The following is a 14,087-nucleotide window of genomic DNA, read 5'->3' on the forward strand; positions in this document are numbered from 1 at the left end:
AGAAACACAACACACACGTCACACACAACACCAATCCACCACCAGAACTGGGCTGATGGCTTGAGGGATCTCACAACAAACACAGCACTGATGCTTTCATAACACATGCACACAACACAACTACCACCAGAGCCACCCATAGAGATGCCTTTAAGGCTGAACGAATGGAGAGATGCATATGGTTATACATGCACAAACCTCTATTTATGGCCAGGATAAAAAGCCTTACTCTTAGTCTTGCTTAGTGTTTGACCCTTACCATACCTTCACAAGGACCAGACACACTGCAGTTCAATGCCACCAGGGACTGAAACCCTCTAGGCTTTTCCCTTGCTGATCAACTCTACCAAGGCACCTAGAGGTGATGACTGGAAGCAGCCCGCTGATATGGAGACCTGTCTTTTCTCAGCCCTGACTGGGTGCCTACACCTTCCACATACACCTTTAACAAATAGATTACAAAAACATAGAAATATACATTTTATAGTCATAGAAATGAGGACTAGTAAACAACAGAATACTTAATTTCTTATTTGCTCTATAACATCACATGGGATGCAGGTTTATAATACACTGAACATTCTACATGTCATTTTTATTATACAGCCCTGAAAAAACTCGTATTGATCATTTTCCTCTATGTCAAAAGGAATAGCTTCATGTGTAGCACAGTAAAATAACGCTGCTAATATCTGACATAGAAGGTGAACAGAGATATGACTAGATAACCTTAACAGATCAAAAACTTCTCTTTTGTCACACTTTTCCTTGTGTGCCCATGTCTGACGCAGCACAGATATGATTCTTGGCCAGATAGCAGTCTGAGATGCGGACCTGAGCTGGTTCTGATCTGTCCCCTAGTTTGGAGCTGCTTGCAATGTTTCATTGCCAGGAGGGAGAAACTTTTTAATGGATATGATATATGTCGGTATACAGCTGCCTTCATTATGTGTTTGTGTTTAAATGGCAATGACAATATGACTGAGTGATCCAGAGGAAAGCAAAACAAATAAAAGCTGATGTAACTTCACAGGTCTATCATTCGGGTAGGCACATATAAGCAGCATAGCACGTACCTGTGAAAGAAAGGGCACACGATTATTCAAAGCAGTCTGTGCAGGTGTGTGTGTAATAATGACACTTCAGAAAAACAAATGATATGTGTGAAAGGCACAGAGAGAGAGAGAGAGAGAGAGAGAGAGAGAGAGAGAGAGAGAGAGAGGAGAGGGAGGGAGATGTGCAACGTGTCATAATACATACACACACAAACACACTTAGGCACACACACACACACACACACACACAGAGAGAGAGAGAGAGAGAGAGAGAGAGAGAGCCATGCACACACCACAGAGCCTTGACAAGGTTGTCCATACTGGGTTACCATGGTGATGCAATGACAGTCAAGGAGCAGTAAATAGTCATGAAAACACATACACACACACACACACACACCACATGCATACACGCATACAGATTTGCATAGTCAATTGTGCTCGCACACACACAAAAAAACACAAACTCTCCCTCCCCCTCTCTCTCTCTCTCTCTCTCTCACACACACACACACACACACACACACACACACACACACACACACATTAACACAGTCAAGCACATAGGCAGTCAGAGAGTCATACTCATGCATGAATAAAGAGAAGCTGGTAGAAAAAACAGAGACTAAAAGGCAGTGAGGTAGGTGGAAAGGAAGAGAGAGTCATATTTAGAGAGAAACAGAGTTAGACAGAGAGATAGAGAGAGAGAGGGGGATGAAATTTGGAAAAATGTTAGTGAAAATTAAATAAATTCAATCAGATTAAATGAAGGACTTGAAACCTTGTGTTAGCTCATTAGCTCATAGCTCACAGGTACAAGGAACTTTGCAGGGAAAGAGAGCGTCGAGAGCATCAAGTGGCAAAAGAACAGTAATTGGAGAGAGAAAGAGAGGGGGAAGACAGAGGAGAAAGAGAGAAATGAGGGGGGAGGGGTAGGACAAAGCAGAGGAGATTAGCCATGAAGAGGCTTTGGTATGAAACGCACCAAAATGAGGACAAAAAAAGCAATAGAAAGGACACTTAAAGGAGACATTGAGCCAAAGGAGAGATACAGAGATAGAGATGATAGTGTGTGTGTGTGTGTGTGTGTGTGTGTGTGTGTGTGTGTGTGTGTTGAGGGGGGTGGCTGAGTGAGTGAGTGAGGGGGCGAGTGTTTGAGAGTGATGATGCAGGGTAATTGTGAGACCCTTGGCGTGGCCGGGGCCTTTAGGAGCGTGGCAGAGGGCTGCCCGTGACGCAGCCACTGACGTCAGCCTGCCAAGTAGCGGAGAGCACCACCGAGATTTTCATCAATTTCCTTAATGGTCTGCAGCCTTCCCCAGATGGCCCCCCTCCTCTGATACACTCTCACTCTCTCTCTCTCTCTCACACACACACACACACACACACACACACACACACACACACACACACACACACACACACACACACACACTCATGCGTCTGTACATACGCACAGCATGACTGCCAGACAAAGACATATTAAGGCTTACCGCATGCAGGTGTTCTATTCACCAGGTGAATGCCAATACACACACAGACAAACACAAAGGTGGCTTACCTATGCAATTGAGCATGAGCAGTACACACAGATTATCGTATGCAGTCACTTTTTTGTTCAGGGTCTATATAAAGAGTGTTTTATGATCGGGTCAGGCAGAGGTCTCAGCTTTAGTCCTTTTAAGCAAGTGTCAGCTATTTGATTTGGGTAGTATTGTCTCTCCCAATAATTACAAAAACAAGTATTTATATTAATATTTGAAAGTTAAATATTGACCTTGTTTGTTTGGGAATCAGCCAAAAAAAGGTTAGCACATCTTGGATTTTGAGCGATTATGGTATGTGGAGTTTAGCCCAATTTGTTAAATCTTCATCTAATCTGAAAACCCCTTTCTTCCTGATCTCTAAATGCTCTAAGATCTCTAGAAATGGTTCCAGACGTACTCCTTTTTTTACAGGGATGGCCATTGTTCTAGAAAGTTCTACAGGTTGTTTAAGGTTGCCTAAATGTTGGTCGTCGTTCTCTTCCTGAAGTATTTGGCTTGGGTGTCTAGTTGCAAATTAATTTAGAGTTGTGAGCGTTTCATAATTGTGTCATATTGAGTTTCTCCTAAACGGGCCAATCAAATTGAACACATGAGAGGAGTTATGAAGCAGGATACACCTGAGCTTAATTTGGAGGGTGGCAACAACTGCTGAATTACTATGTGAGATAGAAAGTTCAGTTTCCTTCTTTAATAAAGTGTCTTAAAAATGTGATTAGTTAGTTTTGTTATTATGAGCTATTGTTTGATTTTAAAACAAGACACCCTATTCATTTAATCTACTGTAATTATTTATATTATTTTATCTAATCTAACATTTATAATAACATATCTGTAGGAGCCATATTAATATTTCAGTTTATATTTATAATTAATTGTAATCTAATTTCCATTCAAATGCATTTTGATAAAAAAAACATTTTAATGTTTTGAGTATGTGTGTCCTCTCTAGGTCATGGGGGCAAAGTTATAAAGGTGTGCCAAGCCAAGGCCAGAGGAGGCTTCCAATGTTTGTGCATACTGTACCATTCATCACTGATTGTGAATGTGAACCAGATGTGAACACGACACTAGAACCAACAGGTTATAATATACCATGTTTTAAGTTCTTTTTTATTTGTAAACCAAATAAATACTGTATTATCAGTTTACTTCAAAGCACTTCCCAGCTCATGTTTACGCATCAGAGATGAGCCTACAATACACTGGGATGCTCAGAAGGGGTAAGACAGAACTCACAATTTCCTTGCGGTCTCCTGGCTCATAGACTCTACCCATCTACTACAGTCATCTCACTTAATGACAGTTTGTGGTTTTGCTTTGTTCCTTTCAAAAAGGCAGCACAGATTGATCTGAGGTCTGAGACATAGCCCATGATATTGAGTTGTGGAGGGCATGGAGCTTTAAATGATGACAAACAGCAATCTTGAAAGCAAAAGCAGCATCCTTTTCTGACAGAATTAGAAAGCAGTTATATGTACACAAAGGCAGTGGTTTGGTTTAAAGGGAATATGTGTAGAAATAAAGGTGCCTTGAGTTTGAACACATTGGCACTTTTCCCTTGACTTGCACTACTGTAATACAGTGCCTCTTGAGGTACAAGATGGTATTACAAAAGGGTATTGTCTGAAGCATAGACCAGGCTAGCTAACTTTGAGTGGGTATTTTGGGCGTAGGCATTTTTGATACTATGCTAAAACGAAACATTCTATAAAAACATAACATAATATTATCATTTTGAGTTCTGAATGTTGAACTAAACATTTTATTTATGCCTGGCCTTTTAGATATGAAGCACAGTATACCTGCATGGGTACATACAAAGAGTGTGTATGGAGAAAAGGCTTAGGCTATAACTCACAAACACACACATACACACACACACACCTATGAAAACTCTCTACAGCGGAACACACAGTACACAGCTGCTTTCAACGTCAGCAAAACACTTGCGCAATGATGAATTCTAAAAGCAGACTGTGGAAACATTTCACTGTGCCACAGAATGGATGAGTTTGACTTTGCTGCATAATTAAGCAGCAAAAGAGGAAAAGAGAGGGGGGAGTGAGAGAGAGAGAGAGAGAGAGAGAGAGAGAGAGAAAGCAAATAAGAGACACTGTTGTGTTCAGTGGCTGGATTATGCCTTCTCTCTGTGGACCATCAAAAAGCAGCCACCACATCTGTGGTAATGCAGCCATTTGTAGTGTAGTGCCATTAACTAGCCGCAGGACACACCATCAGAGTCACTGTGTGAGTGTGTGTGTGTGTGTGTGTGTGTGTGTGTGTGTTTGTGTGTGTCTGGACTAATTGTGATGGCCTGCGATGTTTGTTTACTCCGGGGGTGCGCAAATGACCTCTTTTTACATGACAAACCCAGGGTCACAGATTGCTCTCCCCCTAACGAGAGACTACAGGTGGCTGGGTGGGAATGAGCGGATATCGCTAACAACAGAGGCCGAGTCCAGTTTTAGAGGCACACAAACACATGTGAAAACATGAGCACATACACACACACACACACACACACACACACACACACACACACACACACACACACACACATGCACACACATACACGCGCACGCACGCACACACGCACACACGCACACACACACACACACACACACACACACTGCAGTGTTACAGGGCAATTAGCCATCTTCTCATTTGTGAGAAAATTCTTGCTGAAACTATTGAAGGGATGACTAAGATTTATCTCAGCACTTTCACAAATATGATGAAAATGATCCAAAGCAAAAGGAGTTGTTTATTTATTCCTATTAATAAAAACAAAACAAAAAAGCACAATCAAAGCGGATCAAAACACATATCAAGAACATATCAAGAACTGCATAAACAAAAACAACTTCTGGTATGCGTAAACAAAAACTACAAAAACTACTTCTAGTATGCATAAACAACAAGAAAGTGTTCTGCTTGCAAACAAATACTGAAAGAAACTAGATGTACCGCAGAGCGGTATAAAACGCTTGTCAAATTGTGTTCATTTCCTACTTTGTTCCTTTTTTGAGTGTTTGTAATTGAGTGTGTGCAGAGTATGTGGTTGTTTTTGTGTATATGTTTTTTTGTTTGTGAGTATGTGTGTGTGTGTGTGTGTTTGTAGGTGTGTTTGTATGTATAAGTATAGTAAGTATATATACTCTTTTGATCCCTGCATTTATCCCAATCCGTGACAGCCGTGGACTACTGGTTAGCACTTCGCCCCTGTAACCGGAGGGTTGCCGGTTCAAACCCCGACCGGTAGGCACGGTTGAAGTGCCCTTGAGCAAGGCACCTAACCCCTCACTGCTCCCTGAGCGCCGCTGTTGATTCAGGTAGCTCACTGCACCGGGATTAGTGTGTGCTTCACCTCACTGTGTGTACACTGTGTGCTGTGTGTGTTTCACTAATTCACGGATTGGGATAAATGCAGAGACCAAATTTCCCTCACGGGACTCAAAAGAGTATATATACTTATACTATACGTTTGTGCGTGTCGTGTGTGTGCGTGAATGTGTAATGTGTGTGTGTGCACATGTGTGTGTGTCTTTATGTATGTGTACATAAATAAAGCAAATCAGGGAACCACCTACTCTTTGCGATAAGTGCCATGGGATCTTTAACAACTATGGTGAGTCAGGACCTAAATTTAACATTCATGCAAAGGAAAACATCTCCTGCAGTACAGTGTCCCTGTCACTGCAATAGGACATTGGGATTGATATTTGTTTGGTGGCTTTTGGCAACAGGGAAGAGTGCCACCTACTGGCCAGCCACCAACACCGCTTCCAGCAGGATCCTACTCTTCCAAGGAGTTTTCTTATCCAAGTACTAAATAAGCCTGCTTAGCTTCAGTAATTCAGCAAAGTTAGGGTATCTGCTGGTCTGGCTGCTGGCTAAAAACAAAAGGTGAAAGGCATATAGGATTCTAACTGTCTCACTGAATTGCATTATGCACACTCAGTTCTCACTGGTATTTGTTAGACAACAAGTACCAAAACATGATTAGTTCATAGATTTCACATGTAAAAACATTTTATACAACCCCACCCCCATCTTGCCTGTTCATAATTCTGAGAAATTCTTGAATTGTGTGCCTGTGTGCGTGTACGTGTTTATGTTTATGTTTATGTTTGTGTGTGTGTGTGTGTGTGTGTGTGTGTGTGTGTGTGTGTGTGTGTGTGTGTGTGTGTGTGCCTGTATGTGTGGCTGCGTGTGTGCATGTGCATGCATGCGTACATATGTCTACTGTGTGTCTATGTGTCATATGTATGATTACTGTGAATGTATGTGTGTGTGTGTGAATATCTATTTATGCACATGTGTGCATATGGAAAGGGTTAACATGACCCCTGGAAGCAAACATACGCAAAAAATTGGTCATCCTAGGCCCTACGGTTCTCAACACATTCACAGAAAACTCTGTTGGTGTACGGTCACTAAATGTACACATAAATTAATTTATTGTATGGCCCCCCATGAACGGAATTCCACGAAACTTGGCGTGCCTTCAGAGGGTGTCATAATGATCCTAAACTTTCAATTTTGTGCAGTTTTGACCATGTTAGGTCACAGATACCACAGATACCTCATTTTTACTTTTTTGTTTTTAACTAGGTGGCGCTATACATGAAATGAGTGGTTATGGAATGGGTTGACATGGCCCCCTTAAGATCAACATACAAAAAAAGTGGTCTTCCTAAACCCTACGGTTCTCGAGATATTCACAGAAAACTGTGTCTGCCCTACCCTCCTTTCGGGGGGTTCAGTCCAGCGGGGGGGCTACAGATCAAAACTAGAAAATGATGGTTCCATGCTATCCATGTGGGGCTACATGCCCACCAAGTTTCGTGTACCCTGGTCTTTCAGTGCCCGGGAATCCTTGACGGAAATTTGGCCATGCAAAAAAAAAAAGAAAAAAAATCTGACTAACCTATATGTCAGCTGTTCGCTGCGCGGAGGTCATAATAATATTTATACTATTAAAGTAGTAAGCATAACAGTATTTGGAATGACCACAAACTAAAGGTTCTTCAGCTCTGACACTGCATGACTAATTATGTTGTTGCACCTCGTTTCCATAACGTCAGAGCCTGTTTACAGTTAGAAAATGGGATGCCATCTTGGCACTCTCTCTCTCTCTCTCTCTCTCTCTCTCTCTCTCTCTCTCCCTCTCCCTCTCCCTCTCCCTCTCAGTGGTGGAGGATGGTCTTGTCTGTGGCTGCTGTTTTTGAGTGATGGATCCTGTAGAATATGGCTGCAATGGTCGCGATGCAGAAGACTCCCATGAGAACTGCAGCAGTGGCCACTCCCAACACTGTTCGGTTGCCATCAGAATCTACTCGATGAGAAGACAAAAGTCACCACTCTTCTCTAGCACGTCGCCTGTCAAGTATGTCTACACATGCATGTATACATATACACAAAATGTATAGCAACAGTAATAAGAAAGAAAATGATATATTCAAAACTTGAACGTGTATGACATAAGTGTTTTTTGTTTAAGATTTTTTTAAGGAGTGTGACTATAAGGTGTTTGTAAGTCTGAGTGAAAATATAAATACCTCCGCTATGTTCCTCTGTTCCATCTGTGTGAGATAAAAGACCCATTTGAGAACATAATTTGCATTAAAAGACACTATCATAGTAGTGTTTGAGTTGCTCGAGTCACATGGTCTGGACTATAAAATTGTGTTAGTAGTGTAGCTGTAGTATCAGCTACATTTTTTACAGCTACTGGTGTATCCATCAGTTTTCACAGACCTTGGTTATGTGTTTGTGAAGGAGAAGAGGTTCATACAATTTCACAATATTCTTCAGAATTGTCAGCATTATAGCACACTATTTCTGTCATTTTATTGCATATTTTAGACCCTAACAAATTTAACAAGCTTTAAAATCACCTGAAACATGATGTGCAAAATGGCGAGGGACATTGCTGAGAAGTCCTTCTTCTGTCCCTCCAGCATGGCATTTTTGGGGCTTGTTTAATATTGAACATTTATCTTTTGTCTTGCACCTGACAATTTTTTATTTGTTGACAACAGAATAACAAATTGACCTACAAGACTACAAACGTCTGAATATATAGTTTTATTCTCAGCTGAGCCAGTGTTGTTTTGTCTTTATTTCATAGAAACAGACTCATATCATCATATCACATCATGTACACTAGGAAAAGTTTGGAAAAATTAGGAAGTGATTCCAAGGACCCTGCACTGATAGAGGGACCGTCACGGAGCCTAATTACCACCATTATCATTGTAATATTCTTTCTAAGGCTCCAACATTTAGAGCAGCTCCTGCCTACTGCCTGTGACCCTGACCTCCGGTCATTTGTTAAGTGAAATGAGAAGTTCACACTCACCGTTGTTCATTTTGGTGATAATTGGGCCTGAGGTGACCGTGGCCGTGTCACTCACAGAGGTGACCTCCCGCCTCCTCCGTAACCCCCCCGAGCCGCCTGAGCAGTTCTGGAAAGAGATGGGGGGCACACACGGCTTTGAACATGACCACATCTTTTATTTCACTGAATCAATTAATGTATGCCTTCTACAGAATATGGCGTTTTTTTTTATATCACATCCTTTCTAATTTAGCTGATGCTTTCATCCAGGTCTCCAGGTCACTAAGTACAGTTTTCCAGTGTTCCATATGGAAGGCCAGATCTTATCCACCATATTATATAAATATATTATGTTAACAGACAGCACAGACTTGGATGACTACAATGAATGCGTGGCAAATGCACAGTAAATGTGTTGCTTTCTGATCAATGCAATACAATGTACTCACCAGCAACAAGACAATTAATATACATAGGACTAAATAGGCTCAACCACCAGAGTGATCTTGCTTAGTGGAGTCTCTCTTAGGGGCCGTGCACACGACGCCGGTTTTTGTGAAACCGGTGAGGCTTTGTTAACGGTTACGCCTTGCATGTACACGACGCCGGCAGTTTAGGAGACTGAAACCGATAGCTTTTGAAACCGGCTTCCGAAGTGGGAACTTTTGAAACCGCCGGCTAACTTTCGCCATGTAGACGCCTGTAGGTGCGAAGCCGGCAACTTTATGACGACATAGCCCCACCTCTCAACTCAGCCACGGCACTCGACCTGACATGTTGCTTGTCAAAACAAACCAAACCATTTATTTATCATATTAAAATGTTTTTCTTTCCCCTGTCATGATTTATGTGCACAATGTAGCCTATCAGCTTTTAGTGGCTAAGTTAGAAGCACACGTTAGCTTAACTTAGTTAAACATTAGCTTACTGCATGTTAGTGTTTTCTCCAGTGGTGCTCAGACCTAATGCAATGCGTAGGCAAAGCAATTGAAATTTCACATAACAGTCGCATACCTTGAAAATGAACTTTATTAGTTTAACAGTTGAATTGAAACCCGAATTGTCTGTAGTCTCCTTATTTCATGCGACTGCTTAACCAGAGCACTTATTAGACATTCTCTGGCTTAACAAACTGTTTCAACAATGTTTTCTTCTCTGTGTGTACACGCGAGGTTTTTTCTTGCCGGAGTCGTTAAAGGTGTGAAAGCGGTAAGAGAAAATCCACCCGGCGGTATCGTGTAAACGGCCTCTAAAGCTAATTCCACCAGCACAGCAATCACGTTAGATGCCTGGGTGTCAAGTCAGGTGACAAAATAACTTTTTTAATTTAATAGTTTAGCCATTTTAATTTAATAGTTTAATAGCATCTGTAATGTTTTCTGCTTTCTTCCATGTTAAGTGGTTCCTGTCTCTTTAGGCTTATACCATCACCACAACAATCAGGTTAGGTGTGTGGGTGTCAAGTAAGGTGACCACAAAAGAGCCATTTTAATTTGTTTGGTCAAAACCGAAGGGACTGACATGCTTTATGTTATGTTAAGTGGTTCCTCTCTCTTTAAGCTAACACCATAACCACAAAAATCAGATTAGGTGTCTGGATGTCAAGTCAGGTGATAACAAAAGAGCAATTTTAATTTGTTTGGTCAAAACCGTAGGGGCTGAAATGCTTTATGTTTTAAGTCATTACTGCATGCCTCAATTGGAATGTGATTGCTGCACCTGATACAGGCCTCCCACTGAATTCACCTGTTTAAGAGAACCGCAGAAAAGTTTCTCACACAGCCTGGTGGCACAGTGCACGTAGTAGGTGGACACAGTCCTGTTGGAGTCCTGCACAAAGCGGAAAGCCTCAAAGGAAAAGCGAGCCTTCTGGGAGTCTCCGTTGATGCCCATGACTGTCTGTATGTCATAGTTACACCTGAAACAAAACACTGCCAGGTGTGACAAACCAGAAAACAGACACATGTGGCTCTACATGACCTCTGTGACCTTGAATGTAATGACTTAGAATCAATGTCACATCTTATGTTTACACTGTGCTGTAGGTGGATGCACAGAGCGAGGACTCACCCAACAAAGAGGTCGTAGTAGGTGCTGTTGAGTGGGAAATGGCTCGTGGTGGCATAGCATCGATCCAGAAGCACATTAAACCTGCACAACAGAGAGGGTGATGCTTTAGGTCAACAACAATAATAATTAAAGCTGCGCTGTCTAACATACATACATCAGGCCCAGAATGTGTTGATGAGAAGAAAAAAATCTATTCTTCCTATTCCACAAAATATCAATGTTTTTGGACAGAACAGTGTAAACCTGACATTTAAAGGTGCAGTCAGCAGGTCAGTGCAGTCAGATTTCAAGCCCATTTTTTGTCACATTCCGTGAATAGCCTACATAGTAACAAAAAACGGTCCCTGTAGGCAGCCCAGGCTCCGAAAACTGGTAACAAACAAAGAGAGGGCAGCCTGTCCCCCCAAAAAAAAAAAACATGTGTGGAGTTACTGAATACTGAAAGGAAGGATGAGCTACTTCTGGTGTGTTTCGTTTGGTCCTTGGTTAAATATAATGCACATTGTTTTGGACAAAAGCATCTGCTAATAAATGTACATATAGACATAAACATGAACATAAACAAACGTGACTTCCTGCACAATCGCTGACTGCACCTTTAACATTTCCTGATATGTTGCTAATGTTTAGTAAGTATTGTCATGTTGCCTGACTATCTGTGTCCCCATATTGCTCAACAGACACGGATGCAAGGATGTAAAAACACCAGGTCATCAACACAAATGTGTGAAAAAGCATATCCGTTATCTGAGTATGGACATTTAGCATGAGTTTGAATGGGATCATGGGTAGTTTACAATACCTTTGTGTGAGATTGGTGGCCCTGACTTCGACAAAGATGCGTGTTTTCAGCGAAAGGCCGCTCGAAGGCACACGGAGAGGGGAAGTGTAGGAGACGTCCTAGGGAACAGAAAAGAGTTTACTTCAATTATTCAGCAGGATTTCCACAGTCACATTTCCTCAGGGCTCATTCATGGATGCTGACATCATTTGAGACATTACCTGAAACAGACGCATGCTTAAGGTGCTGATGAAGCTACCATTGTTGTCTCTGATTGCCAAACTCACTCCAGACCTGTCACAAAAAAGAAGCTAATCACAACTGCAGAACATTTGGTTCTGTCCTAACTACAGGTGATATGCAATTCTACTTTATGATGATGGAGTTGCTTCCCAGACATTGTGGTCATATGTCAAAATAGAAAAATTATCTTGGCTCATTAATTGGCCTAACTAATGTATACATTGGTCTTTGTTTTATTTGTGAGATACTGAAGAGAACATTTAACTAACTTACACACTGGCCTCTGTTTTATTGGTGAGATATTGGAGTGGGTACTTGCAGGAGTACAGGTACATCAGCTCTTGGCGATAGACAATGGTGGCACCACTAGGATCATAGGTGTTGATTGTCCCAGAGATGTTAACATACTGGATCTTTGAGTAGTCTGAGAACACGCCAGAACCTGTTTCCTCTATGATCTGTTCCATCAAGAAGACATGTGAGAACCTCATGAACATATGTAAATAAATGTATTCATGCAAAGGAACACAACACTCCACCTATTGAATCGCTATCTACCGGTATCTATCTATCTATCTATCTATCTATCTATCTATATACATATATTTGATTCTCTATCATATTTCATACCGTCACTTTGTTGGAGCATGCCGAAAGAGAATCGTCTAACATGGAGAAGTTAAACTTCACCACCGGTGGGTTGGCGTTGTAGTTAGGGGTGCCTTGGCAGCTGGCCTTGCCAAAATGGCCATTGAGGGCCACCAGGGACTCGTTGTAGCCCCCAAAGTACAGTGGACAGAGGAGGATTTCCAGTTCCATTCCTGCTGTTCCACAGACAACCTTGATGTCACTGTTGGCTGTAATGAAAAAGGAAGTAGAAAACACACACACACACACACACACATACACACTGTGAGCTGATCACTACATTCTCAAAAAACAAACAAATTTGAACAGAAAGGAAAGAAGCCACAACAGGATCTCTTTTCGCCGCTAACATTACACTCTGAGACACTCAATGCCTTTGAGAGAAGAAAGGAGACGCTTCTCAGGTGTCAGGGTGGTCCCATTCCCCCATGTCTTAGGTTCGCTGGAATGGAAAGGTGAGTTCGCTGAGGAATGGGAAGTGGTTGTCTTCCACTGACCTGGCTCTCTGAAGGTTGGGTGGCTGGGACAAACATCCCATCCATTCAGGGCTGTGGCGTGCAGAATCAGGGCAAGCTGATACACAAGCAGTGGCAGTATCATTGTCCTTGAACTGGAAGGGGAATCACATATTAGCCCCACCAACACTGACCTGCTTTTTATTTTTCAGGTTACCTCAGAAATAACATGTTATGCACGTCAGGTCATAATCATAATTTTTAGAATATGTGAAGGTCCATACATAAAAACAATACTATTACTTACTACAAACATGTACTAATAACAAATAACATATTTGAGTGTTAATATGAAATAGCATTGCTTGTTCCATAAAATTTGGAAAAAAGTGTAAAAATCAAAAAAATTATTCTACTGTTATTTATCAGTCAGATTAGTAATTGTGCAATATAAGCTTTGTTACAATGGTTACAATGCATAACGTTTGAAATTAAGATGATACAATAAGAGCTGTGATTCCACACAGCACAATTTTAAACATGTCACATTCCATATACATCATTAGAGATTCTAGATATCAATCCAAAGCACTTGCGACACAATATAAGCGCTTTCTTTACCATCCTCATTCTGACATCATATTTTGCTAGCTACAGATATCACTGCACACTTAAACATCTTCAACACCTCACCTTGTGTGATGCACCATCATTCCTCAGTCCTTTTCTTGTGCCTGCTCTGATGGTCTGTGAAGCTTGCTTGTGTATGTTCAGGCCTATATGGGCCTCCTTTCTACTGAATCAGGTTAAATGAGGCCACCACAGAACAAAATAAGGTTTAAGAGAAAGAAGGGGGCAGAGTGCAACACGAGACAAAAAAAGCTATATACTTATTATAACCTGATATGCTTGAAAGTGATTGCCTTTTTTCCTTAGGTTTTGTTG

At 41.4% G+C, this 14,087-nt stretch overlaps 1 protein-coding gene across 1 annotated transcript; it reads right to left on the reverse strand.

Annotated features, from left to right (window-relative positions):
* Positions 1 to 7,791: 7,791 nt before the first annotated feature.
* Positions 7,792 to 13,287, reverse strand: LOC125286849 (zona pellucida-like domain-containing protein 1). Its single transcript, XM_048232160.1, has 10 exons — positions 13,185 to 13,287; positions 12,670 to 12,896; positions 12,313 to 12,497; positions 12,018 to 12,090; positions 11,818 to 11,915; positions 11,016 to 11,096; positions 10,692 to 10,863; positions 8,967 to 9,072; positions 8,164 to 8,187; positions 7,792 to 7,937 (listed from the first exon to the last, which is right to left on the reverse strand). The coding sequence occupies exons 1-10, from the start codon at positions 13,285 to 13,287 to the stop codon at positions 7,792 to 7,794; spliced, it is 1,215 nt and encodes a 404-aa protein (XP_048088117.1).
* Between the last annotated feature and the right edge of the window lie 800 nt (positions 13,288 to 14,087).

This window comes from Alosa alosa, chromosome 21, assembly GCF_017589495.1.
Source record: "Alosa alosa isolate M-15738 ecotype Scorff River chromosome 21, AALO_Geno_1.1, whole genome shotgun sequence".
NCBI classification, from domain to species: domain Eukaryota; kingdom Metazoa; phylum Chordata; class Actinopteri; order Clupeiformes; family Clupeidae; genus Alosa; species Alosa alosa.

Excerpts from the sequence above, each read along its gene's own strand:
- LOC125286849 (XM_048232160.1), bottom strand. The coding sequence starts at position 13,287 with ATGATACTGCCACTGCTTGTGTATCAGCTTGCCCTGATTCTGCACGCC. Across the intron at positions 12,897-13,184 it reads CCCAACCTTCAGAGAGCCAG|CCAACAGTGACATCAAGGTT; the intron begins GTCAGTGGAAGA and ends TTTTCATTACAG. Across the intron at positions 8,188-8,966 it reads TATCACCAAAATGAACAACG|ATGGAACAGAGGAACATAGC; the intron begins GTGAGTGTGAAC and ends TATCTCACACAG.